Source organism: Falco peregrinus, chromosome 8 (genome assembly GCF_023634155.1).
Source record: "Falco peregrinus isolate bFalPer1 chromosome 8, bFalPer1.pri, whole genome shotgun sequence".
Lineage (NCBI taxonomy): Eukaryota > Metazoa > Chordata > Aves > Falconiformes > Falconidae > Falco > Falco peregrinus.
The window spans coordinates 5,376,100-5,403,785 of NC_073728.1; the positions used below are offsets into that span (position 1 = coordinate 5,376,100).

The 27,686-nt window shown below is 40.5% G+C and overlaps 1 protein-coding gene across 1 annotated transcript in view; it reads left to right on the forward strand.

Moving 5' to 3' along the window:
- Positions 1-27,686, forward strand: part of COL5A2 (collagen type V alpha 2 chain) — a 113,039-nt gene that overhangs the window by 38,073 nt on the left and 47,280 nt on the right. Inside the window, exons 2-6 of the mRNA XM_055812464.1 lie at positions 19,655-19,879; positions 21,293-21,306; positions 22,619-22,651; positions 23,267-23,299; positions 23,978-24,031. Of these exons, the coding sequence (XP_055668439.1) occupies positions 19,655-19,879; positions 21,293-21,306; positions 22,619-22,651; positions 23,267-23,299; positions 23,978-24,031 (359 nt within the window). The remainder of the gene's footprint in view (positions 1-19,654; positions 19,880-21,292; positions 21,307-22,618; positions 22,652-23,266; positions 23,300-23,977; positions 24,032-27,686) is intronic.

The window sequence follows — 27,686 nt, forward strand, 5'->3', positions numbered from 1 at the left end:
GGAGGATGCCTGCTTATGGTCTGTTGTGATTTAGTGAAGTTTTGCTTCCCTCTGTTAGTATTTGAGGTGGAATGTCTGGTGCCAAGTTAAAATAATTTCCCCCTTTGTGGAGATGGGAAAGCTCCCACATGTTGGAAGGACCATTATAACGCAGATGTGTTAAGGCTGAATCTTACACAACTTGAGTCGACTATTAACTGCTTAACGTCAAAGACTGTGCTATATGCACTGAGCTCAGGGTGAAGCAGGGGTGTCAGAAGGCAAGCATGGAATAAACCTTGCTCGCTACTATGTGTAAGTACATAAGGTGTACACACCAAATGCAAAAAATTGGGACTATTTGTGTGTTTACTGCTTTTAAACTTAAATGGTTGGCCTGTCTTGAAAAGGGAATTTCACTGCTATGAAGAAGGCAGTATGGTGTTCATCTGCAAGCCATGGATTTCACCCCAGAACTTTTCTCCAGTATTTAAAGAATAATTCCTCCAAAGTATTTAAGTGAACTACTTATTCCATAGCACCAATACCAGTCCCCATAAAATTATATAGTTTGGAATAAAAAAAATAAATCATGTTGTCCAAATGTAAATATGGATATATATAAAATAATAATTTCTGTAGCACCTTGTTAAGTTTGTGAAAGATTATTCACTGGATTCTTGTATTTGGAGGTGAAAGTGACTGTTAGACCATCTGTTCTCTGGCCCTTTGTATATCACACTTCATTCATTCTCACCACTTTGCCCTTGAGCCCAGTATTCTGTGTTTGACCAAACTGTGTTTTTATTGATTACATCACTATTGAAAACATAGTGTGCCTCATTCTTCTAGTTTCTCAAGAATTGTTAAGGTACCTTTTAGTTTTTTTGATGGTTCCTCATCTATTTAATTGGAAAATGCAGTCTCTCAGACACACAGGTGAAGTTCTTGTTGGATTTTTGGTTCTCATCTGTGCTTATTGCTAATGTCAGTGGGGTCTTGTACGTCTTGTGGGGTCTAACGCCTTGTCTGTTCGCATGGTTTTGGAAGCCCCCAGCATTTGCTTAATATTTAAAGAGATGTATATTGCAATGTGTCATCTCTTGTTACCCACTGTTCCATTCCTAACATGACATATTTTGTGCTTCAGTAAAAGCATTAAAGCTCAACAGTGATTTCTGTTACTTAGAGTTTGAAAATTGGTTCATTATATCAGTATTCAGATGTACTAGAAATACTGTCCTAGTGGTGTTTGGGGTTTTTTTGAAGCCTACGATGTGGTTATTGCATGAAACTGGCCAGGGAGCTGGAGCCCTATTACAACTTAGCAGGTTGCGATGCTTCTTACAGAGGGTGAGAAGATTCCAGTTAATTTCAATGAGATCTAGTGGCTGTCCTTCGGTGATATTTAGCTGGGTGTGGGGAAAGGGCTGTGGAATCCCAGAACTGCTGCTAATCCAAGTGCGACGGGGCACGAGCGTGCAAGCGTCGCAGGAGTAGCTCCAGGGATCTTCCTCTGCTCCTGCCTTCTGTCATTTTTCTAACTTGTTCCTTCACTCTAATTGCATGTAATGAAGATAAAGATAACTTCCAACAGGGCAAACAAGTCCTCATGCAGATTTGTGGAAGGGTTCCACATCTCAAGTAAACTACATTAAATTATAGAGGCAATACACAAAAGTATTTACTTAAATTTAATAAGCAAGCTGGCTAAGAAATTGTAGAGGATTGAAATTATTTATGAGACAAATAATTAAATATGTTCAGAATCTAATCAATAAGCTTAGTTTTAATTACGTTTTTAATACTGTTTCTTTAAAAATGAGCCTACTTACATAATTAAGAAAAGATAAGATTAGTGCCATTAACTGAAATATTGTTTGAATCAGATCTTGAAATGTTATTACAGAATGCTGTATAGTTACTCTGGAGAATGTGCTTTCTACGAATATTTCTAATTGTGTACAGAGCTGATATACAGCAAACCAAAGCTTTTAATCCATGTGGCAGGTTGTATAGTAGAATCAATAAATGGCAGTGGCTAAGAATGCTTTTACAGTGTAAAAATTTGTTTGACCACGTGCACCCATCTGCATGAAATAATATTTTTTAATATTTAGGGATTGTGTATTCTCCTGATAAACAAATAGAAAGTAATGTGTGGAGGCATTTCTGGGTTTTGTATTAAAAATGGAAGAATATTAAGATTTTTAACTAGTTTCAATGGCCAGATGCTCAGCAGCTGTGCAGGATAATTTTTTATAATTGACTTTTATTATTTATTTATTTATTACTACTCCTTTATTAATGCCATAACTGTATCTCACTTGGCAGTCACCTTTCTGATTTGTTGGGAAGATTCTATAAGGTACAGCAAGTAATCTCTGCACTATGTCTTTTGTAAGTTGTTATATTTGAATTATAGACTGTACTGAGTGTAAACTATGCTGCTCTGCTTAATATCAAGTGTAATGGCCCCTGAAACAACATGGCTGTTTATATTCCTCAAGCGTTGATGTCCAAGGAATGCCTCAAAGTAAGGTTTACTTTTGAATGCAGTGTATTTATAACTTTGTGTTTGTTAAAACGGTGCTGCCAGACACACGGGACCATGCTATCTGGGTCGGTCTTGCAACTGTATAACGTATATTGTTCTTCTCGTACGTTTAAAAGATGCTTTGCATCCCCAGACCTCGTTGATACAGCCCCATTAAATCCCAGTCTTCTGAAAGATGACTAGATAATTAAAAAAAAAAAAAAACACCCAACAACCAAAGGTTACTTTGTAGTGCTCAAGGAGTAGTCTCTGTTTTGGCATAATATAATTTTAGCATTGTCAGACTTAGTCCTGATGATGGATATATTTCAGCTCACATATTTGCTCCAGGTAGAAGAAAATTAAATCAGAAAAACTGCAAAATATACTCCATAGTAGTTTTAAATTACTAGATTTCTAAATTGATTAGTTTTAATACTAAAATCAAATCATGGCGGTTTCTATGCAATACTGCAGTTTATCAGGTGTGCACAGTGGGGTGCATCTCATCTGGGAAATGGGTTTCTCCCAATTTGTCCAACAGTACATCGACAGGGAAGATTAACAAAGTAAACCCAAATTTATATCGGTTTCTTGTGTTCACACTTACTAGTACAGCGTTGTGCAGAAGGCTACACCCCTGCCAAAATATCACCGAGTTCAATGCCCAGCTTCATGACTCATCCACTGAGAAACAAAGCAGCGGTCTTCAAGTTCCTGAAAATTGCCTCTTCGGGGGATTTCCCAAACAGTTGATCTATTTAGGTTTTTTAATATGTAGAATTTTTTTTAATATGCACACACACACACAATTAATTATACTTATTTAATATTTTTATATTTATATTTTAATATGTATATAAAGCTATCACCAAGCTTTAGGTGGGTGTAACCTTTGTACATTGTCATGTTTCATGTACGAGAGCAACTGCAGTAGCTCACAGCATCTGATATAATACAGCCTTCCACAGCAGTAAAAAACCTCAACCCACCAACCACAAATAAACCCTGCCCCAAAGTCCCCGGTCAAGCAGTGAGCAAATTCCTTGTCAAGAAAGGATTTGTGGTCCAAACATTGGAGGGAATTTGAATACCCTGCAGTTTATAGCACAAGAAGAACTGAGAGCTAGTCAGTGTGAAGTGAGCTGTGTAAGTGCACAAAGGAGAGCCTCATCCAAATGTAATGAAGTTAAAAGATGTTTTTGTGATTGTTAAACTAGTGGGGTTTAAGCTATAAAGTTAAATTCTGCATTGCATCCAGAACTGAGTGTTAAGAGAAGCATTGCTATATTTACTTTTTACATAGGTCTTAAAAAAACCATTCATTTTCAATAGATGCAGTTTGTGCATTAATTTATCCCAGATAATCATCAGCTCTAGATCAAAGCAGCTAAAAGCTTTTGGGAAGGATAAAGCTGAACTGAGGTTTTCTGAAATGTAACTGAATGTTGTTTGTTAATTTGGGATTTGTTTCAGCAGTAATGAAACCTGTATGGGCTCATACATTAGAGAAAAGATTTCAAAACTTTTTTAGGACCTAGCGATTTCCATCTATCACCGCCATTTTATCTGTGTTATTTTCAGTTTCTAACACGTCTTATGCTTGGTTTACAGCTATTCATAAAAAATACATATTGCATTGTATATTTGTACGTAGGTGACACACTAATTGCACATAGATGACAGTATATGACAGATGATGTGCATTCTGACCCTGCATCAGTGAAGGCACGGCAGTTGTGCCATGAACATACACACAAGCAGCCCAAGAGGTGACCTTGCATAGTGACTCGTTTCTGGGTGGAGGTCAGTGACTGCTGAGATACTGTCACTTTGTCAGTCCGCGGCGAGAAACACCCCTCCTTCTCTCTTTCCCAACGTTGGCTCAGGAGTGACTATTTCCCCAATTTTTTCCAGGTTACTCCTGTGGTTGTATCTTGTTTGTTGATGTAGAAACGTTGCCTGCCAGCTTGAAAACTGCTGGAAACAGGGCAGCTTTCTATGGAAACGCTGACACAACTTTTATCTATAGCATAGCAATGTAGACCATCTGTTTCCAATGAGGTGGTTATCATCTTCCCTTGTCAGACTTATCACTACGAAAATAGTTTGCTCTCTTCTTCCATGCCTGTAACATGCAGCAGCGCGGTTGCAGACATGATAAGAAGGAGCTTTGTGAGGGGTAGTTTTCCCTTTTGACACCGTTGCCGTTGATATATCAATTTATGTATATTTCCTTGCCAGAGGCAAAAAGCTATATTCTTTTTTATATTCTCCCAGTTCAGCAGTTTTGGTAGTTCCTCAGGGATACAACACAGAGGACCACACTTAGACATGCATCTCATTCTGCAGCCCTTAAAATTGCTACATATCCTCTTGTTTAAAGAATGGTGCAGATGACTGTGCTGAAGAGGGGTTGCAAACAGTGAGAGAATCCGTCAGTGATGGTGCCGATCCCTTAACTTCAGCGCAACTGCAAGTGTTCGCGCAGACTGAGGGTGAGGGTCTGGGTGTTCCGTCTGTGCCGATCAGTCTTTTGCTCATTTAATGCAATTCTGCCTTTGTCACGTGTAATCATCAGATTTGTGACAACAGGTGGATGCTGGGGAGGGACTGTAAGCCTCGAAGTATTTTGCTTTAAACTTTGAATAAGGTCCTGGTGAATGAAAATAGAGAAGAATTGTGGGTGGTCTAGGAGTAGAAAATGAATTTATTACGTGCATCTAGTATACATTGCAACATTACTGGAAGTCTGAACTCTGACAGGAATTTCTGAAAAGAGCCAGGCAGCACAGTACTCTGCCAAGGAGATGTACGTTGGTGTGGTAGCGGCTCCTTTTTAGATCACCCTTTTCTTTAGGGCAGGATTTATGTTATACTTTTTTATATGTGTTTGCGCATATGTATATAATATACTATATAGCGTGCACATGCACACTAAATAGTATATACTATATAGTATATATGTAAATGTATGTACAGAAAAGACAGATAGCTGCTTTTGGCTGTTCATGGAGGTTTGGAAGGTCTGAGTGCAGCACACGTGCATGCCAGTTCTGCCTGGTATGAGATACAACAGGACCCTGTGATCTAGAAATTACCATGAACCTCTAGTGCACTTTGGGGATAGATGCCAGGTATTGCTCATCCTCTGGGAGCTTGCTTAGAACAGAGTGATAGGTATCTATGGGAAAAACAGATGCTGATCAAGGGACTGAAAGTGAAAATCTGTAACTGGTGTAAAGTGGGGAAGATCCAGTCTACTGATAGCTAATGATTTTTCAGAGCTGTGACTCTGAATCAGCTGAAAATGCAACACTGTATTTCCAGACTTTTTCAAGTGTAAGAAATCCGAGTACCTTTGGTGATGCTCTTGATGACTGTAATATTCTGAAGGAGCTAGAAGATTAGAATTCATGCAAAAGCTGTGGTAAATCTGAAGTATGATGGCCCTAATTGATCAACTGGATTTCGGTAGGTGGGTAGAACAAAACATGTTAATTCGCACCGAGGTGTTTTAGTCTTGCTTCACGCAGAAAGGAGAGTAGTGACTCAGGCAATAAAAGTCATCTCTTAAAGGACTTGAACATAAGTATCTTACAGGCTTTGAAGAACCGAGATAATGATCCCATTTCTGTCCTTATGATCATAATGAGCATTGGACTTTACTGTTGTTACCAAGAGCATGTTCCAATGTATTTAGTACTTTGCTGAACTGGACTCCTACTTCTAAACTGATGGTAAAAAAACAACAAACAAAACAAAGAGTTGTTTACTCCTAAATCGTTAGTTTCTTTTCTAATGAATGAGGTGTTGTGGATGACTTCTCCCTATGGAGTTACTGATGCTTACAAAACTTTATTGAGCAGTTCTGGAATGGGAAATTGTAGTGTTAAGGCATCTTCTTGATACAACACTGACAGATACGTAAGGTGGTGAAGTAAAGGAGAGATACTTTGGTTTGTTAGTTTTTTGTTGGTTTTTTTTTTTTTTTCTTTTTCCTTAGGGAAAGAGTTTCAGGGGAGGAATTTTGGGTTTGGAGGAAAAAGGTGAAGTGGAAGGGTTTTGTGGTTCAGAAAATGAAATTATGTGGAAGCATAAAAGATAGGAAATGAAGGCACTCTTGGAGGATGAGACAGACCTTGAAGCTCGGGTGATCCTGTGGTAAGCTGGAGTTTGTCTGAACCAAGCAAAATGTTATTTGAGCTTCTCCAGGGAGTCACTCAAAAAATATCGTAGAGAGCTTGTGGATGGTACCATGTTTGTATGCCAGGCTGCTGCTTCAATCACAGAATGCTGTTTAAATGCAAAACCTGTGATAATTCCCTACTCATGTAGAGTGCCCAGGGCCCTAGAGGGGACCTTTAGGTCCTTCATGAAAGGTCCTGGATGCTGAGGTTGAAAGAAGTAAAGGGGCTGTTCTTGTTGCTTGTATTGCAGTCTTAAACACTGTGTGAAAGATGTGGTCGGTGATGCGTTTCATGTACACAAATAGTCACTGCTAATGATCTACTGCATTAGAGAGGAAAAAATGGCACACTGAAAGGTGTTCATGCATGATGAGATTTCAGTGCCTCTAAATGTAACACAATAATGCTTTTCATGGTACTAAAGCCCACTGAAATTAATGGGTGTCTTTTGATTGATGCAAGTGGCTCTGTCCCCCAAGGGTTATCATTTAATAGCATTGAAGGCTAAGTAATAATAAAAAAGAGAGTATTTTTTTTTCAGCTCTCTATGCATTACCGTCATGTAATTTTGGAGATAGATAAGCTAGGTTGCATATTTTCACTGTTAAACTGAGTCCAAGGTGATGTGCAGGATTCCTGGCTTCCCGCTGGTGATTTCCACTTCAAAGCCCAAACCAGGTCTGGTCACATAAAACCGCAATTGTAAGTCAGGGTTCCCCATGTTCATACAGATTTCTGAGTGCAACAAAAGACGGAGTATTTACACCAGCAGAGGGGCACGGTCACAGGGTGCCCACATAGCCTGAATTGTTCCCTAAAAGTTGAGTCTAATATCTAAGTTGCATCCCTTACCCATGGATGCTTCACAGACTTTTATTCTTTTTCAAAAGAGAAAATGAACAGCATTTCTGTATTTTTATGCATTCACATGCACCTGATTGCAGCTCCTAACTCTAACCAGTTAACTGGTGCAAAAAGCTGTCAGTATTCATAGAGCTTTGCTTTGGAAAAAAAATGGTCTTGTAACTTGGATGCTGCTTTCTTGGGCTTTTAAAGGCTCATATCAAAGAAACAATAGTAGGATAAAATTAAAAAGATCTGAAAAATGATAAAGTAGTTTTGAAAGGAGGAACTACAGGAAATAGAAAGTAGATTAAGTTCAAAGCAAACAGTAGCTGGAGGTGATGACGGCTGGTTTGTTTTAAACTGTGCATCCCTACTTGAATTTTAATTCATTCAAAACCTTTTTAGTATGGACTATTTGCCTGACAAAAGTTCATAATGCTTCATCCCTGAAGTATGGAAGGATATCCAACAAATAAGAGCAGGAGAGCCTGCAGGAAAGCCTTTCATTTCCTCTGTCCCAGAAACCATAATCCTGCAGGAGGGCAAAGTAATGGCTGGTATGTATCTTTTCAAAGAACATTTATCAATGTTTTGCATCTAACTGCCGGGGTGGGTAGGATTTCTTCTTTACTGACTTTTTTTTTTTTTTTTTTTACATACAGATATTTTTTTTTAAATGCTCATTTTCGTTATGTATGGAGCAAGAATTGGGACAGTACCAAAGTCAAGTTAAAAATGAAATTGAAATAAAAATATGTGACTTTATTCAAATGCATAATGCAGGAACAGTCTCCGATAGGTAAAGATACCTCTATTTTTTTTTTTTTTCACACTGGATTTTTCTTACAATGCCTTATTAACAGTAACAAGGGTAACATTGCCATTTCCCACTGTTGCATAAAGGCAAAATAGGAAATGGGTTTGTTTCAACTTCCTTCTTAAACTTTAAGAAGTTATGCAACACTTATGAAAGTGGAGTAAGGATATTCTTTCCCTGACCTAGCTCTATTCTTCCTCTAGTAGGATTTAAATTAAAGTATGTTGGTCTGCAGACATGAGAGTTGACTTGAACCATCCTGGAAGCTGCCAGCCTGTGCTAGAGAGGAAGCTGCTTCTGGGTTTTCCCTAGCCAGGCCGGATGAATTGAGGCAACCTTGAAGAGGTGTCATGACTCAGTAATAATGAAAAAGATAGAATCAGGTCAGGTCAACAAAAATATTTTTTCTCAGCTTGACTTGGATGTTTTTTAACAAGGCTTTTTTGGTATAAAGTTTGCTCTAGCAAACCTCGATGTTTTCTTGACTGAAATAGGTCATTTCAAATATCCTGAAGATGAAAGGAAAGGCTTTCGAGTGGATGTATCTAATAAAAGCACCTTCCTTGGTATTCCAGTAATCCAGTGCTTTCCAACAGCAACAACAATAAAAAATTGTAGAAAAATTCCTGACTGGCTAATTGGCTTGCTTTTATATTCAGTCTGGAGGATTTTCTCATCCCTAACCTTTATAGAAATGAACTGGGCTATACTCACATGTTACTGACATTGTTACTTCTGCACACTGAAAGAAGGAAACTGCTGTTGCTTCTGTATAAGTAATAAATAAGTTTAACTTGTGTAGAAGTTAAACTCTGTCTTGGACATGAGATGCACCTGAACCACTGTCTCTTTCTCATGCACATGTGTGTGCTGGACTTCAGATTACACTTAAAACCAGGCTGCTCCTTTATAACCTTCATCCCTGCTGCCCTGCAGAAGGCAGCTAGGATGCCCTGAGGGCTGCCAAAGCCTTTCAATGTCATCTTGAAACCAGAAGTTGCTGACTGAGCTGTCTGAAGTGTGGTAAAGGTAATGGTAGCAGAACAGAAACAGAGGCTTTGTTCCTGGAATTTTAGCAGACTTTCTTGCTTACCATTCTTTTTTTTTCATTTTTCAGAGGCCCAGTGTTTCAGCAAATGAGTAGCTTTGCTGTACAAACAGCATATTACGAGTATAGCTTTCCAGCAATACCTTCCTACTCCACCCAAACACTGGGTAGTTTTTGCTGCAGTTTGAAATGCTGAGCCTGTTGGAATGCAAAGATTTTTAATTATGGAATTGAATTTTCTTACTAATTACAAATCTTTATTTTTAGTGGAAATAGAGGGTGATATCAGCAAGGATACATTTAGGGGATTACATGAGTCCACTTTGCAAACCGCAATGTAGAAAAGCTTTGTGGAAAAGGCAATGTGTAATGATAGGTTTCTATTGAACTTTGAAGTGTAGAGCTTCAAAGACAGAGGATGTTTGGGCAGCAGCAAGTGTGTTTCTCTTAGATGTAATAAGAAAAGACATCCATACACATTTTGTCTGACTTCAAAGGATCTAAATCCTACAAAACAAGGAAGGCAAACCAGTTCTTTTGCAGTGCATGGTTATTTTATCAGTTAGGCTTTGGGTTTTATAGCATATGTGAAACTAAAACAGTGGAATTTGTAAGAGTTTGGATAGATGGGTGCAGAGAAGACCAGACTGGAGTTTGGGGCTATTTAATGAATTTTCCCTTTGCTGTTTGTTAGATCTGATTGCCTTCTACAAGGAGATAATTGGCTTGGTGCGTGAAGGAAGAGCAGTGGATGCTGTTTACCTTTAGTTAGCAAGGCTTTTGATGGCATCTCCGGCAGCATCCGTAGGCAAACTGGGGAAATATTCGGTCCTGTATTTGGTATGGGACTGAAGGAGTGGACAAGGTGAATAATGAACACCTGGTGGGGCTATCAAGTTCAAAGAGGAATGGCTGGCAGTTCAAAGTCCAAAATCACAGAATCGTTTGGGTCGAAAAAGACCTTGAAGATCAAGTCCAACCATTAATTTAGCACTGCCAAGTCCACCACTAAACCACTCAAGGCTCAGTGCTGGGACCATCAAGAAATGGTTATTGCAGAACTTGGCTGACGGCACAATCTTACCCTGCATGGCTTGTTGCTTGGGCAATCTGTTGCTGGCTGACTGGACGACCAAGATGGCTTCTTGTGGATTTCCGATAGATTTGCTACAGGAATCCAAACGTCCTGTGAGTGGAAACTGTGTCGTGCTAATACTGGCACAGGAAGCAGTTAAGAGAATTTTCTTCACAGCCAAAATGCATTATTTTTAACTGATGCGCAGCAGTCCGAGATTGGATTTTGGAAAGATGAAAATCAACCGTTCATGGATTCCAGAACCATGAGCCAAAGTAGACAGTAGAGGAATATTACATTTTCATTATAATCTTGCTATTTTAGACTTAGGTTTAAATATATTAGAGGCAGTTCCATATGTCCTGGTAAAATTTGCTTCAATTTGCCATAGCAGCAGGCTGGGCAAAATTACCACCAACAGGGCATGTTTGCTTCCAGAATTGAGCCTCTTACGTTTTAGAAAATGTGCTAATTGCAGTTTTAATTCTGTTTTAATTTTAAAGACAGTGCCTATATTGCTGAACTTGTGTGTTCAGCAGCACTGAGCCCTGGCCCTGTTCTGCCTCCACTGATGGCAATGCTCTTGCTGCTTGTAAGCTCCTGGCCAAAAGATTCTGCTGTTTCTGTGGGACCAGCCTATCTTCATGCAAATGAGAGTGATTCTGCTTAAAATGTCGTCCCAGAGTCAAGAATGTGCTCCAACACTTTGCTTAGAAAAACAAATGATCTCTGTTGCCTCAAGCCTCTTTTGAAATAATAAAACATAACAATTGACCGTGATAAGCACTCCTTCCTTTTAGGCTTTTACTGCAATGAGTCAGGAAGAAAACTGTGGTACAGGCGGCTGTAGCTGAGCTGACTTCACTGTAACTACGCTGCATGACAAAGTCCAAGCTGGGCGCTTGTGGCCGCATGGGCTCGGGCAGAGACCGGGCACGCCGCTACTGACTTCAGCTTTTGACTGGTTTGCTCCAACTGCTGAAATTGCGGCAGTGTTTTTTCAGGTTTGCCCTGAATGCCTCCCCATTACAATCTGTGCACAGCCTTAGACATTTGGAAGTAATTTTATTTCCCACTGTATGCTTGAAGCTTGACTGCTGTCATCTGAGAACATTTGCATAAGTACCGCAGGCTCTTCAAACTCCCTCCTTCACCCTGCTCTCCTACAGGCACCAAGCAATGTGTCCAGCCATCCTAATTGTGAACCAAAGTAAACCCATGAAAAACAAAGTAAAAACATCTAATTGTATTCATGGCATAACTAGTGAGTTAGTTTAAGTGCTCTCAAGGTATGCAGATCTAAGACACTGCCGTACCCAACAGAAAAGGACCCGCCTGACCCATCTTTCAGCAACGTGTCACTGCTGCACAGTTCCCTGCCGGTAGCGTAAGATGTTTAGAAAGGTTGAGTCTGGTACAGTAGCTCAGGAACAGTGAGGTAAATATGCAGATACAAAATCATCAGATGATCTTAGGGAATTGAATAGTATAATAAACATTGGATAATGCTGTGGGACCAGCAAGAGAAATCCTTCTTACAGGAAGGGATCCCAATATATTCTGCCTTTTTATCTAGTGTGTGTTGAATCTTGTAATAAAAAAAAGTCTTTGATCATTCTGTGTTGGAAATTAATTTTATCCATCAAAAGGCAAGAAAAACTATTCACACTGATGGAGACATAATTACCTGACCCTGTGAGTTGGGGAAATAAGGACCTCCAAACCAAATGTAGGGTAGTGTTGCTTCCAGCCAGTAAAGGAAGCGGTGGAGAAGCAGCTGTGTACTTGGGATGTTAATTTAAAATTCATTCAGAGGAGTCTAACTGTATCCTAAGTGTAGTTTTTCCATTTCAGTTTTCCTTATTCAGCCAAATCTGGAATCACAATGCTGAGTGAAAACCAGAATCATTTATTTTGGCACAATTTTCTGGAAGAGACAAAACCCAGTTGCCAGATCACACTCTGAGAGCCCTTTACCTGGAAGATGACCTTCCCTCCCGAGTCAGGGTACATGGGTTTGCTGTTGCTTTCTGCCTCTGGGCTGTCGTGTAGAGCTTGGAGGTTGGACTTTCTTGGCTGATGAATCTCGGAAGTGACCTTCCTCCCCTTAGTGCCATCCAGAAGAGACTGGCCAGCTGCAAAGTGTATATCTTTAGTAAGGCTTTGGTTAACTGCTGTAGCAATTTCAACAGTTAATTAAGTCTCTGCTTGGGAACTGACTTGTACCTTGATACTTGGCAGTATTTATCATGACATTATTTGTGGACTTCTCAGGAAAAACAGTCGAGTCTGTAATTTTCCACTCCTAAAATATATGTTTTAAAATTATCTGCATCATTTAGGAGAACACCCTGGGACTTTTCTGCTTCTGAAACGAGGCACAGAGGGTTGCAGCTCCTTGTCTAGAGGGCTGACCCCCCCTGTCACATTGGAAACTCATTTGGAATTAAGACCATTCAGTGTCCATTAATCTGTGGAATGCTTTTAAACCATTATTGTCAACTTTGCAAATTATCCTCTAGGATTTTTTTAAAGCAGGAACTCTGCAGAACGGATTGAAGAACGCCACCTCTCTTTCCTAAGAAACAGTTCTGATATAACCCTGGTTTCCTACAGGTTTGTGTTTTAAACTGTGTTCCTGTGCCCATTTCCAAAAGTATATTGAGAGGGGTTTGTTGTTATCCACTTGTTCTATGAGGGAGTCTTGGTGGGGCACTAACCTGGAGCTCCCTTCTCTTCCTAACTGTGCGTGTTCGCAACATTTGCAGGAGCACAGTTGCCTTAGTGACCTGGTCTCTCGAGGTCTCTGTCAAACCTGGCCAAAATCAGCCACTGGAATCAAATGGGCTTGGGGCTGCGAATGTCACAGGGCAGCCAGTGGGGTCGCACAAGACTAATTTCATAGAATGATTTAGATTGGAAAAGATCTTTAAGATCACCAAGTCCAGCCGTTAACTCAGGACTGCCCAGCCCACCGCTGAACCATGGCCCTAAGCTCCACATCTACATGTCTTTTAAACCCCGCCAGGGATGGTGACCCCACCCCCGCCCTGGGCAGCCTGTCCCAGGACTTCACCATCCTTTTGGTGAAGAAATGTTCCCTCAGACCCAACCTAAACCTCCCCTGGCGCAACTTGGGGCTGTTTCCTCTAGTCCTGTGGCTTAGGAAACCATAGGGGAAATGCATGAAGACATGTTCACCCCGACCTTCAGCGGGTGTACAACACCACAGAGCCACAGACTTTGAGCAAGCCATCTTATTTTAGACCAGTGAATGTCTGTGCTGGTTATTCTATTAGACAGCCCTGTAATGAATAAATCCTCTGCATGATACTTTCGATGAATCTGTGTGTGTCGTTCATTGCTTGCTCTCCTGGCTATGCAGGGAGCCTTAAAATGACTTTGAAGCCACGGAGTGGACATTCATCTTATTGTAACCCTCAGTGAATTAGCAATGTGTTACAGACCTTGTTAGTGGTTAGTGTTTCCAAGAGAATGCTGGGTTATTTGGATTTAAGTGCAGTTGTACTGTAGCTGTTACCTGAAGCTCATAGAGACGTACGATGTATCCTGAATGGAAATGTCTGAATGCAAATTTGATTTAATTTTGACAGTCGAAGGTTTCCTATTAAGTGAATTGTGAATTGGTTCAGCCTTTTATTAGTAAGGGATTCCAGGTTCATCCTCGTGTATGTAAGTGTAAAGTACATGCGTACAATGTGAGCATTGATAATTGTTGACAATAATTGCTTCTGTACAACAGATGCAAAACAGGTTTTGTATTTGTCAGCGCTCCTGAAAATCACTTGATTTTCAAAATAATTGGTGTTTACCTTATAATTTGCATGGTGTGGTAATTTGGATAGTATTTTATTACCACTCAAAAAGAGTTATCAAAGATAAAAAACCAGGTGGTCCGATTCTTATTGGAGTAAATTAGAGGGGTTTTTTTCCATTCATTTAACGGGAACGGGATCAAGCTTTACATTACTGTTGCAACAGGCTGACAATAAAAGATTATTTAATGCCCAGTGCCTCTTGTCCCTCTCTTGGCAGTTGGCACCCGTGCATGACAGTACATCTGCAAAATGGTTGTTGGCACGTATCAGCTTTCACTTTGATTTATTTCTGCACCTCTGATATGTGAGTTAGCAGGATTAAATTTTGTAATTCATAACTTGAAACTTAGCTTTTCAAGTGCTAGGAATTTTTTTTTTCCCCAAACTTAAAAAATGCTGTATCTATGTAATCTTATGTTTCCTTACACTTTGTAGAAACTAGAATCTGGATGACAAAGAGAGGATGAGAAGCTACCTGCGCAAGCTGTTTTATTTCCAGCCCTTTTTTCATTAAATAACCATACCTCTTCTGTTCCAGTCTTTTTATATTAAGGAGCATAAAAACGTTGGGATTTGGTTACAGTATGCATCAAGAAGTCCCTCTTAGCAGAAGAAAATGTAAAACTGGCCGCCTGTGCTTTCAATACCAGTCATCATCTTTCTGCCTCTGTTGGTCTATGTTCTCTGCTGCTGTAGGTTTGTCAGCCTTTAGGCTCCTTTAATTATTGCATTGGTAGGACTAGTAAAAATGCAATGAAATGGAGCCTGCTTTGCTGACAAATCCCCTTTTTCCCCTTACCATTTCATTGATAAAGTTGTTAATGTGTGCAGAAAACCTATATATCTGCAGGTTTTGCTCCAGCCATTTTTCCCCCAAGCACTGAGAGTGTATTCCCTTCCAATGGTACACCCACCATCTCCTCAGCCGGGCGCCGGCAGACAACTGCTTCCATATCAGGTTGTCTGAAAGCAGAGACAGGTAATGGGACTGAAGTTTGCAGTTTTGCGGACGTTTCTGCAAGGAAAAATAAGACCTTAGGTTGTCAGCTTCAGCAAGCTGTTTGTACATGTGGAATAGTGTCTTTTCTCCCCCTTCTTACCCTTTGCTTTTAAAATATTTTTGCTCAAGACGCTGTGGTTTTCTACCTCCCTCTCCACCACGCTTAATTTTCTTGTGGTGTTATTTTCCTTCTTTTTTTCCTCTTTGTTCTGTCTGGTTCCATGCCCAGGCCTTTTCTGTTTCACTTGCAGACGCAAACCAGAAGTTGATGAAGACAATAAGGGTACAATCGTGTGGAGCGACTTTAAACAGCAAAGCAAGCAACACTGAATTTGCAGGTGTTGCTTTAAAAACGCTGTGTATTTGGTAGTGGAGGATTGAAACGGATTCATATGCTGGCTTTTAAAACACTGTCCTGTTGTTGGCCTCTTGAGGAGTTGAATTAACTTGGAGAGACATTTAATGGAAAGGAAAACAAGCTCAGCGTAACATGTCCAAAGCAAGGTGTGCCTTGCACACCTCTACTGGGCCTGAACTTCTTTGACTTGACGCATGCTTGTGCTGATTGATGGGCTTTGACGGCCATCTAGTGGCTGGCATGGGGGTTCTCCCCCTCCCCCCCACCCCCCACCCCCAAAATTTCTGTGGTCTCAAAACCGGGCCTGGGTATGTCAGTGCACGATGTGATTTTTAGTTCCAACCTGTTGATGTGTAGCCTCGGGGTATGATGGCTTCGTGTGTTGGCTGAACTGGCTATTTGACTTCTGGTCAAATAGTTCCACAGAGCGAAACTGAGACGCTGACAGATCAATGTATAGCAGAAAAGTAACGGCGTTGTTCTCACTGCGCTTTTCATGGAAATCCTCCTTCACGAAGGTTGGTTGTGCAAGCTCGTGGATGAATGAGGCCTTAAATATATCATCAGGCATTTCTTCTACCTTGCCTTTTATATTTGCAGGCTGCTTTGAAACTGATTTTCACCGACTTCAATGGATTCACAGCCCTGTGGATTCTCTAGTCGGGTCCAGTACCAGAGTTGTACTTTTTGTTGGTGAGAAAGGCATGAGGTACTAGGCTAGCGGAGCCTTTTGCCATACGCAGAATTCCCAAAGCTGCTTCTCAAACCCTTCCTCACCTTGTGTTACAACTGCAGGGGCAGCAAGAAGAGGTGACGTGAAGAGTTTGGGAACTGGTCTCTGTAATTAAAAAAACCAACTTGCAGATTTCCAAACCAGAGTGGAAATGACAGAACAATTCCTGTGTGTCTTTCCTGGTCTGGGTGTAGGTGGATAACGTGCCTGTGGTTCAGGTCTGAGAGTAAAATGTCAAACTGTGTTTGTGGAAGGAGATGGCTCTGAAATAGCTGCTCTTTGCAGGTTACTCTCTGTGCGATGCCGTCATAGCAAAAAGGAGAACAATAAGAACCAAAGTAATCAAAAGTTTTAAAATAAAAAAAGAAAAGATTACTGTTAAAATAATTACTGTTTTCTGGCAGTATTGTGGGGTGGGTTTGGGGTTTTTTTGGTTATCTTTTTAATGGTCAGCAACCTGATTGGAAAACGGACGGCTTCGTACGCTTCCAGGAGTTGGTCTGCACATTCCCCCCACCTTTGTCCTCCTTCCCTCCACCTTTGTCCCACTTCCCCCCACCTTTGTCCCACTTCCCCCACCGAGCAGCCCCCTGGCAGGAGCTGGGCACCACCTGGCTCAGCGCCGGTTTGCCGAAGCAGTTGCTACGTGGTTTATTTGAAGTTCTGACAGAATGCTGACTTGGGGCTCGGGAACTTTTGAAATTTCCTTTATGCAAACTGCTGCTCTTCTGAGCAGCGAGAGGAGTTCTGCGGGCGATACGTTAGGGAAGACACAGCCCATATGGCAGCCACCTGGGGGGGAAGGCAAACTGTGTCAGACAGTGCGCTGTGTCAGGCACCCAAGGGAGCGGCGAGGGCAGTGCTGTCCAAAACACGGCCTGCGCGTCGGGAGGTGATTCTCACCCTGTCAGAAATGGACTGTCCGGCGCACTCGGCCGAGGTCTGCAGCACCCCTGCAGCTGGTGTGCTGAACCAACCGACGAGGGGAGCTGACGCGGTGGGAGTTTGATTTCGGTCTCTGTTAGCGAGCTGCAGAAGTTAGGGATGGCAGGCAACAGTTCAATGAGACATCTGCTTCGTTTCTCCGAGCTTTGACATTGATGGAGTGACTGGGCTTGAGTTGAGGCATGAAACTGAAATTCCAAATCTGTTCGTATTTATTACTTTGTGATTTTCTGTTTACATCTGGTTTAAATTAGGACAGAAATGCATAGAACAGTGAAACTGGCCTTGTGCTTGGAGCTGCTAATTTGTACGCTAATTACAGGTTTTCCTTGAAAATAATGGTCGTGATCTTTGACTAGCAGGATGTGTCATGTATGTATAGTGCCTGTGTGCATATACTTATAAATATAATATTTTATATATATATATATATATATATATATATATAAAAATAGCCCCTATTCCCAGTCTTGTATCAGAAATTTTAGGGCTGTAGTGCTGTTTGGGAATTTTCAAATAATGGTTTTAACTGGATTGTACAGTTCCAAACACGTTGTTGATAGGAAGGTTTCTGTCATCAGATGGAGCTCCCACCCAGGTAAAAATAATCTCTGCAGCATGCCAGAGGTCAGAAGAATAATTTGGGGACTGCATGTGACAGCTTCCCTGAGTGTGACTCAGGGCACCTTGGCACAGAGTTCTTGGTTTGCAGGTTGGTGACCTGTCTAGGGACAGCCCAGGGACAGTTCATTGCTTTTGCAGGAGCTGGTATTCCTTTAGGGGCTGAAATATTTATTGGGCCAGTGATTGTTGTGGGGTTTTTTTTTGGTTTGTGTGTGGTGGTTGTTTTGGTTTTGTTTTTTTTTTCTGATGGAGCATTTTGTAAAATGTTGGATACCCCAAGAAAAGTTTCCACTTCACTTGATTTTTTTAATTCTTTATTAGACTTGTTTTATTTTCAGGGGGAAAATCTGAGACATACTCACCTCATGATTAAAAAACTAGTCCAGGTATTTGGAGTATTTGCCTACAGTGTAGGAAGAAACCAAAGGTATAGACTTAAGTATGGATAGAACAGTACCTAAACAGCTGGTTATGTCCTCTTAAATGCTGCCATCGGTCCAACGGGGAAATTTTTAAAATTTCTAAGTTATAAATTCGACACAGAGAATTTGTTCCACCTTGGTGACTGTAGATTGGTTGGAGAGGAGAGAGCAAAAATTATATTGAATGGCTTTCTAAATAATTAGTAAGAAATTGATTCTAAACTGGAATTCAAGGAAAAGAAAGAAAAGGAATAGCATTAAGACAAGAAACAAACATTCTGTGAACAGAGTGGATTAGGTTAAAAATTACATACGTAATTTGAATAAAATAGAATGACCTCGTTACAAATTTATGAATATATGCATAGATAGGACGTGTGCATCTAGTCAGTCAGTGCTGTTCCTATGTGAATGGCCACACAACAATGGTCTTCCATATATAGTTAATATATATAAGAAGTGTTTTGTATATAGTTGATGTATATCCATAGCAATGATTTATTATTGCTGGGGCAATGTGTAGGGCTATGACCAGCTGGATTATAAAACCTGAGCACAAGAAGTAGTTCGAGGAGCGTCTCTGTGCTCAGCTGGAGGCACTGCTGCAAGTGCCCTTGCGGTAGAGACCGCTGTTGCCACTGCTCAGTGACTGATTGTCCCGTTTGGAAAATGTGATTCTCCATGTTGGTATTCCCTTACACCAAGACCCCGGTAAATGAGGTTTTGTTGGGTTTTTTTCTTTTCTTTTCAACAAGCACTGCTGTGCCTGTTCCACACTGTGGTAGGGCTGGCTGTGCAGGCTACCTGCAGCAGGTAGGGCATGCTGTTTGGTACAGAAGTCTCACAGTTCTCCTCCCCAGGCATCTCTAATGCACAACAGTTGCAAAGAGCAGGCAAATGGCAGGAGTTCCTCAGCATGGAGTTAGCACTCCGCTGAGCAGAACGCCATCCCGAGGCTTGGGAGGCAATGTTCCTTTGATACTGCGGTGGGTTTGTGTGCTCCATGACGACTCTGTTTTACTCCTTTCTGATTAAGAGCTAAGGTGGTAAAGTAAGAAAGACATTTAACATGACTGATATTTAAAAATCCTTAACATCAACTTCAGCTATGCTAGTGGACTGTTTTCTTCGTGTATGTGGTGCTGCTTCTCATCTCCAGCTGTGCTTTTCCCTTGTCCAGACCTACTTCTCCTTTGATTTCGCAGTGGGAAAACATGTTGTATATTCTCTCTCCTATCTCAGGAGAAGATGTTGAAGAAATAGCCTGCACTCAGAATGGCCAGATGTACTTGAACAGGGATATTTGGAAGCCCTCACCATGCCAAATTTGCGTCTGTGACAATGGAGCTATTCTTTGCGATGAAATCCAGTGTCAAGACGTGCTGGAGTGTGAGAACCCGCAGGTGCCCCCGGGAGAGTGCTGTCCTGTGTGTCCCCACACAACACGCGACTTTGACACCACCATCGGTAAGATTGCTTTCCAGTTTGCTTTTTTTTTGAAAAGAGAGACAGCCCAGAGGGTCAGGAACCTCCTAATACTGCAATTTCTAATAGTATTTCCATGGCGAAGATTTAAATCTGAAAATAGTAGATACTTGGCAGTTATCTTCCATCTTGGGTTGCACCTGAGCTGGCTCTGGAAACAGTTTTCTTCTGACTGTGAATCTGGTATAAGCCCAAATGGTTTTATAATAAAAGGCTGATCTGGATTCCAGCTTGGTATTTCAGAGAAGTTGAATTCTGGCTGCTTTTTGTGGTTTATCTGGAACTGAAAGATAAATACAGTAAGATAAGTATATATAATAAGCACGTTAAGATAAATACATGTTTACTACATAATTTATATAATAAAATATGCGATACAAGGTCCCTCCAATAGGTGCATAAATATAAACACTAAAATGTAAGCAGTATAAAGTGTTTCCCCAAAGGGGAAACATGGACATGTGATCCTTTTGTGAGACATAAGAATACCAGTCCATTTCTCCTTCCTAGAGAGACTTGGATGAAGCAATCCCCCTCAATTTTCCTACAAGAATATCTCTTAACTTGGAATTAATGCTCATTAATACTGCGTATTGAATTATTCAAACTACGTTCTATATATAATAGTTAAAGCTATTTCTTCAGGAGAAATAATTGCTGATGATGAGCTTAATGTAGAGTAAAGCAGTGATAAAGAGCGTGGGACCTGTGTAATGGACCAATGGAGCAAGATATGACCAGCATTAATAAACAGATGGTGCATCCTGCTGTGTTTTGGGAGGCATTAGGTCAAGGCCACAAGGTACACATAATGAATAATCAAAGCAGTACGGAATCATTCCAGAATTCCTTACTGTTATTCAAGGTATTAATAAAACATTCCTCTGAAGGACCTTTGTGGGTATGAGTGTGGCTCTGAATGCAGGCATGTGATATTGCAGGTGCTTTTCAAACAAGGAAAGGTCAGAAATTGCTCGGTCAGCCCTATCTTTTAAAAAATACCACGTTATGTGTTGGGGGTCCAGCAATGCTGCTTGTATTGAAGTCAGTAATAAAGAATCCTTTGACTGCACTGACAACCATTAGGCCAGCTTCAGGCAATTCTCCCAAAATGGCTTGCCTGAAGTGCTTTTTCTGATTCTGTGCCATGATGAAAGAGGCTGAGAATCAGGGGCCATCACTGCCAACCTTTCCTGTTCCTCACCCTGAACACGGGAGTACGCGTATCCCTGGGGACTGCCCCAGCTCCCTGTAGGTGATACACCATCCTCCCTGCATCCAGGAGCAGGGGTGGCTCTAGCTGCAGCAACACCTTCACTCAACTCTTACCATGCTCTGTCTTTTAGAATAAAAACATTAATTTCCTCTCTTTTCTTCTTTTGTCCTTTTTAATAGGTAGAGGAAGAAAGGTAAGACTTCCTTATTTTTTTTTCTCTCTCTCTTATATTACAACTGTCAAAAGAATCATTTGCATCTCCTTGGAGCATTTCACAGATATTAAATATAATCTCTGTTAAACTCACCTAATTTTTCCTCTTGGTCTTCCTCAGCAGCTATGGAGATTGCAGTCCCCATGCAAAATATTCTGGGATGCAGGCAAAAATCCTGGTCTATAATATAGAGAATCCCCTGGCTGAAAATCCCTGCTGTCTACATCAAAGGCATTCCAGTTTCAGTAGTTTGGTTGTTTCATCTCTACCAATGCCACAAAATGAGGGAAGGGACCACTAGATCATCAGAAGCCAAACTATTAAAACTTCCAGCTTGTTTTTGTTGCTGAGACTCATCTGCTCCATGTGCAGCAGGCAGGCGCGGGACGATGCGTTCTTGCACAGAGCTGTGGTTCTGTGGGCAGCAGCTCTCACCATATGCAATTAAACAAAGATAAGATCTATTCTTATGAAAGAAATTAAATTATCTGCTGATAAATGAGCTTCTCAGTAAGCAACTACAAGAAATAATTGAAATAATTTTTAGGTGATCAAGTAGACACACTGACTGAAAGTGAGTAGCTCTCTGTGCAGAGGAAGTTCATGGAATTAAATGGACTGTAACCAACCTGTTATTACTTGATAAGCAAGGCAGGAAGTTTTTTATCTTTACAAATTTTTATTTTTTTTCCTTAATGAAATGGTTGCCACCAATCGGTCTAAACCCAGGTATTTTATGTAACATATAATCATCATCAACGCATTCAGCTCAAAGAAAAGTCAATTGGCAAATGCTGTGTCCTTCATGCTGAAGCTCTGCGGTATCACTTTGTGTTCTGTCCCTACACTGCAGGAGGACACGCAGCCTTTTTATGGCTGTAGATTTAATGACAGGAATTTTAATTTAATACCTTGAAGAAATGGAGTGTGAAGTCTTCTGTGGGCTCTGAATTTCATCTGAAGTAAATAATCCAATAACAGAACTACAATATGTTTTCTAGTACTTAAATATCTTTAATTAAATACCATTTTTTTAGTTTGAGGCTTCCTTCAGCCAGTATATTATGCAGTTAGAGAAAGTCTGTTAATTTATAGCCTTCATTTAATCAGTGTCCACTAAAAATAGTATGGATTAGCTATCACAGGTACTTTAATTTAGTAGCAGATGTATCCTTAGAGAAGTCTTAACATCTGTCACAGTCCCAGGGATGGTAGTGGTGAAACTGTTACTATTAATTGGACTTTCACGTGTTTTCTGCCATCTGATTTTTTTTGTATATTTTTCCTACAGGGACAAAAAGGAGAACCTGGAATAGTGCCACCTGTAAGTCTGGGGGTTTTGTCTTCATTTATCAGCATGCCCTAGAAGTGTATATTTTGGTGCTGTACAGCAGAATTGCAGTAATTAAGGAAATAAAACAAAAATGTACAGCCTAGGAATGAGAGGAAGGGGATTAATTGTGCTATTTCACATACGTAACATGAGGAATTCCTGTTAATTGCATATTGTTATTCTCATAGTTAAAATTTTATAGAGGTATAATGGTAAATTAAGTATTTTGAAGGTGTAGAGATGCTTGAGAAAACTGATGAAATAAATTGTCACTTTCTGTCTTTATTATCCCTTTCTAGCATGAAGACAAACAAAAGAATCAATAAGTGGGGAGTAAATCATTGTAAATCACTTACTTAATCTTTTTTAGAAGAACAATGATACTTCAGAGATTTTGTTCATATTGCTTATGAAAAGACTCCAAACTGGAAAGAGCTAACCAGTGGAATTTATATTTATTTTTTTTCTAAAAGCCTTACAACTTGCCTGATACTTCAGTTTTCTCTCTTGCTATTTACTTTTCAATAACTAATTTTCTGTAGGGTAGTTATGACAAATACAGCCATGATGTTATGTGGTAACTTGAATTTATATTGCTGCCTTTAGGTTTCAGGAATACGAGGCCGACCAGGACCAGCTGTGAGTGTTTTTTGAATCTTGCGTTTCTCTCGTGGTAGTGTTTTCCACTTTCTGCCCTTTCTTTTTGTGTTGCGAGGGTGATGGGAAGGAGGACCCTTCCGTGCCTGCAGTGGGTATGGGGGTGTCTGCAAAGCTGTTCGATTTGAGAGGGCAAGAAAATGATGGGTTTTTTTACTAGTCTTAGGTGAGCCCACGCACCCAAAGTGAAGGGATGTGTGCTTGCGGTACGGGCGTGCCTGAGGACCTTCATGCAGGGTCGATGCCGGGGAGTGCATTTCTAGCAGGGATTTAGCAGGAGCAGAAGGAGCTGCAGCGTGGTCCCCAGCTGCGGCGAAGCAGAGAGCAGCTCTGTGCTGGCTGGAGGGCTGTCTCAGACCTGCACATCTCCGCATTAAGAGCCTCCAGCACTGAGTAAACCTTTGCTAAATTAAGCTGTGGAGCACATGAGAGAGGAAACCATCCTGTAGATGTCTGCATCCTGGTTCTGCTCCCTTCAGGGCATGTACAACTGCGAAGAGATACTAAATCCTCTGTGATTGTAGCTGTTTCTTAAGGATGATGTGACAAAGGAAAACCCACAAATTAATTTCCAAATAAGCATGGCATTTCATATTTTGAGAGCTTTATTAATTGTTAGCTAGTTTAAAAGGTACTTAATATTTCTGATCTCTCTTTTAGGGACCTCCGGGCTCACAAGGACCACGAGGAGAACGAGGACCAAAGGGAAGACCTGTAAGTTATTGAGCATCTCAGAAATCAAGTACTGGACTAACCTCAAAAGGTTAGGTGGCTTAAACTGTCTCTGTGTCTTCTAGAGTTACCAGAACTTTCCTCATATTTTCCAAGAATCAGGTAACAAACCGAAAAACATTTATATTTCACCATTCTCTGGGTAGGCTGAAACCTGAATGTTTTGAGATAATCGACAGAGGTGTAGCAGTATTTCCACTAAAAGCTGTACTTTCTCAACAGGCTTTCTCAAAGTAGTGTCTGAGAGTATGGCTTTCTTCAGGTTGTTTTTTTTTTTAATTAAAAAACCAAACCCCAAAGAAACAAGAAAAACCAACAAAGCAAACCTGGAACATCACGCTTGCCTGTTTAAGAAGTTGCTGACTCTTTGCTGGTGCCTCGGAAGCAGTGTGAGCTGTGCGGCTCAGGGTGTTTCAGGAAAGGCAAAGCTCGGAAAGTTTGCAGGAGTTAATATGTGACTACATATGTTGGTATGCTGGTGAATAATATAATCAAGATTGCTCAGTGGAAATAAAGACTTCATAAGGAAATTTCAGCGTCTGCATGTGGAGAACCACAGAAAGGCCAAAAGGGAGTGCTGAAAATACCAAAGACGACACGTTCCTGCTGAAAAAGCTAGGTCAAAGAGTAGAAGCTGCTAAAAGTAGATTTAAAGAGTTGTATCGTGGTAAATTCTATGTGGATATTTTCCTATACATATATAGGGAGCAAGTCAAATCTGAGTGTAGGGATAGGTGTAAAGCTGGCTGCTTTGTGCTGTTCGTCCAGTGCGTACCTGTTGTCCGTAGCTGGTGGTGACACTTCTTCTCGGGCAGCTGGAGTAAGCGTGTCTCCTCTTAGAGGTGGATGCCAAGCCACTGTTGCTCCCAGGATCACCATAAGACATTTGTCTGATGGATGAGTACCAAGATGCTTAAAAAATTCTGGGAGTAATTGTGAAATCTTTTGGTGCGTGGAGGAATCTTGACTGTATTTATAGAGGCGTCTGAAGCGCTTTCCTAATGTGCAGTATTATCAATGAGATGCTAAATAATTTCTGATTCTGTGCCAGGTACCCTTTGTTTCTACAGAGGGGCGGCTAGAAGCACTTAAAATGCCAAAAGGCTGTAAATAGGTGTGAGTTCCCTTGACACAGGTTATTACAGGGCTTTCTGGGAATATCGGTGGATTAGGAAGCAGTCAGCTCCTTCGAAAATGTTAGGTCAAAGGTTCTGGTGAGCTGTGTGTAGGTCTGAGACCAAAGAGTACTGCTTTTAGATACAGAGGGACTGCCAGCGCAGGACTTTTCATTTATACTTGTGGCAAAAAAAAAAATATGTTAGCTCGCACCTGCAGTATATATTATGAAAACAACTCTGCATATTGTTTGCAACTTGTTTAAAATACTTTAGGGAGCAGGTAACTGTGTACAGACACCCTTTATAAAATTAGCCTGGGTAAATATGTTACTGACTGGTGATATTACAAAACCACTGAGCATATTTCCAAGTCATTTGTTTCTTTCTCTGGATTTTTTTACAATCTATTTTTATTCTTTAAATGGACTCCTCCTGACTAGTGAGCAGAGGGAACTCAGCTGTGCTGTGGATCTCTGACTTTTACAAAAGCAGGACCCTAGGGTGTAAAATGAATTCAGGAAGATTAGCATATTTTTTTTACTTCAGATTATTTGTCTGTGTAACAATGAGAGAGCAACAACTTGGGAATAGCATGTCTGCATTTGCAAAATGCATCTAGGGAGGGAGAATTTTGGAGCACGATAAAATTTTAGGTGTTTTACAAATGATCTTTTGAAGACAGAAAATAAGCTCGAGCATCCATGGAACCACTGATATTTTTTTGTTTTCCATATGGCATTTACACTCAGTTGCAATTGCAGTAGCAGTTAAAATAGTAGTTTGAGAGTATTCTACCTTAATCTGCATTTCCTCTTAGTCCATTACAGGCAAAAGCTGTAGTAGTTCCCGAACAGAGCAGCGGTGAGCAGGAATGAGTAAATTGAGTGTTTAATTGGTGCCACCTTGTGGCTTATATGAAATTTTTTTTTCCTTTTCCCTTATTTTTTACACCTCCCCCCCAACCTTGAGCTGTTGAAAGAAAATGAAAGGACTTCTTTTCATATACATATAAATAGATAAATGATAATAAATAAATAAATATTTTATTACAACCCTCCCCCCAAAGATTGGTTGTATACTGCTGGTTAGTTGCCACCTACAAATACAAACATGCTTTGGGGTTTTTGGTGGGAGGGTGCAGTGTTATTCTAAGTAGGCCGATTTTTGGTGACTAAAAAATAGGTCCTTTTTTGAGTTTTTGGGTGTTGAGGTGAGGGGTTGCAGTGTTACTCTTGAGGCAGTTTGATTTCTGGTGACTGAAAAATAGGTCTTTTTCTAAGAAGAAGTGGAAAAAAGACCATTTTCTATATCAGATTTTGTTAAGGTCTCTTGGTTTGGATATTGAAAATTAGTATAGAAGTTGCTTAATTCTTTAAAGGCAGCTGTGTTTTTTTCTCTAAGGCTTAGCTGTGCTTTCTTTTTGTGAACAAACAACAGAAGAGAACTCTTTTCCTCCTTTGTATGCAGTTTTAGCTTTGGCAGTGTACTTCTGTTTATATAAAAATGCTACATAATAAAGTTTTCTGCTAGAACCTTCTGCTTCCATCCAACACGCACAGATCTTCTCATTATCATGTACTTCAGAATACCGTCTGCTCAGAACTCATTCTGCAAGTAGCAAGCAGGGTGTGTGCGTGTTACGTGCATGGCTATAAGAAAAAATTCCGTCCGTCCCCCGTGTCCCGTCCCGTCCCCCCCCCCCCGATTGCTAGGCTTGGAGGAATTTCAGACCATAAAGACAGATTGAGATTTAAGAGGCTTAGCTCATTCACTGGGAGTTTTCAGGAATCCTGCTGTCAGTGCTATCTCAGTGGAGCCCTTTCCCAAGGGAATGCTTTTTCCTTAATGTGTGAACCATACTAGTTCACATTGTACTAATTCAGACACAAATTCCACTGAAACGTCTTGCAGACTGCAAGGAAACACAGTCCTCATCTCATGAAAATACAAGCAATCTGTCAGTTTATAATTGTGTTTGTAAAGATGACTCACTGAGCCAGGCTTCCAAAGTTTTATGTTTAAAGATCCTTTAAAAAGAAGAGCTCATTATACAGTATAAAATTTTTCCTCACTGTAGCCAAGCATTTTATTCTAACGAAGGAAACGGTAGTGACAAGCACTTTGAAGCTTGTATTTATGATTGAAGTATATCTTTATTGGCTCTATTGCTATTGGTTTTGTTCCACTAATGTTTTATTAGCTGCTTCCATATTTAATTTTTGTTCTGACGCAAGGTAAGATGAATGCAGTTTAGGAATCAAAAGTAGGTGGATCGAAACGGGAGCAGTGGGATGGCCTTCCAGCCTGTCCTGCGAGTAGTAGCTAGAGAGAACATTGACACTGGGGGATTTACTCTGCACATTTGGAGTGTAACTGCATTGAGAATTCAGCAATATTATGAGCTGTCTGAACCACCCATGATGTCAGGAGGCTGTAAAAAACCAGCCTAATGCTGGATTATGGGTATGTGTGTATACTAATGTAAGCTATATGTACTTTAGAAGTAAATTTGTGGTATT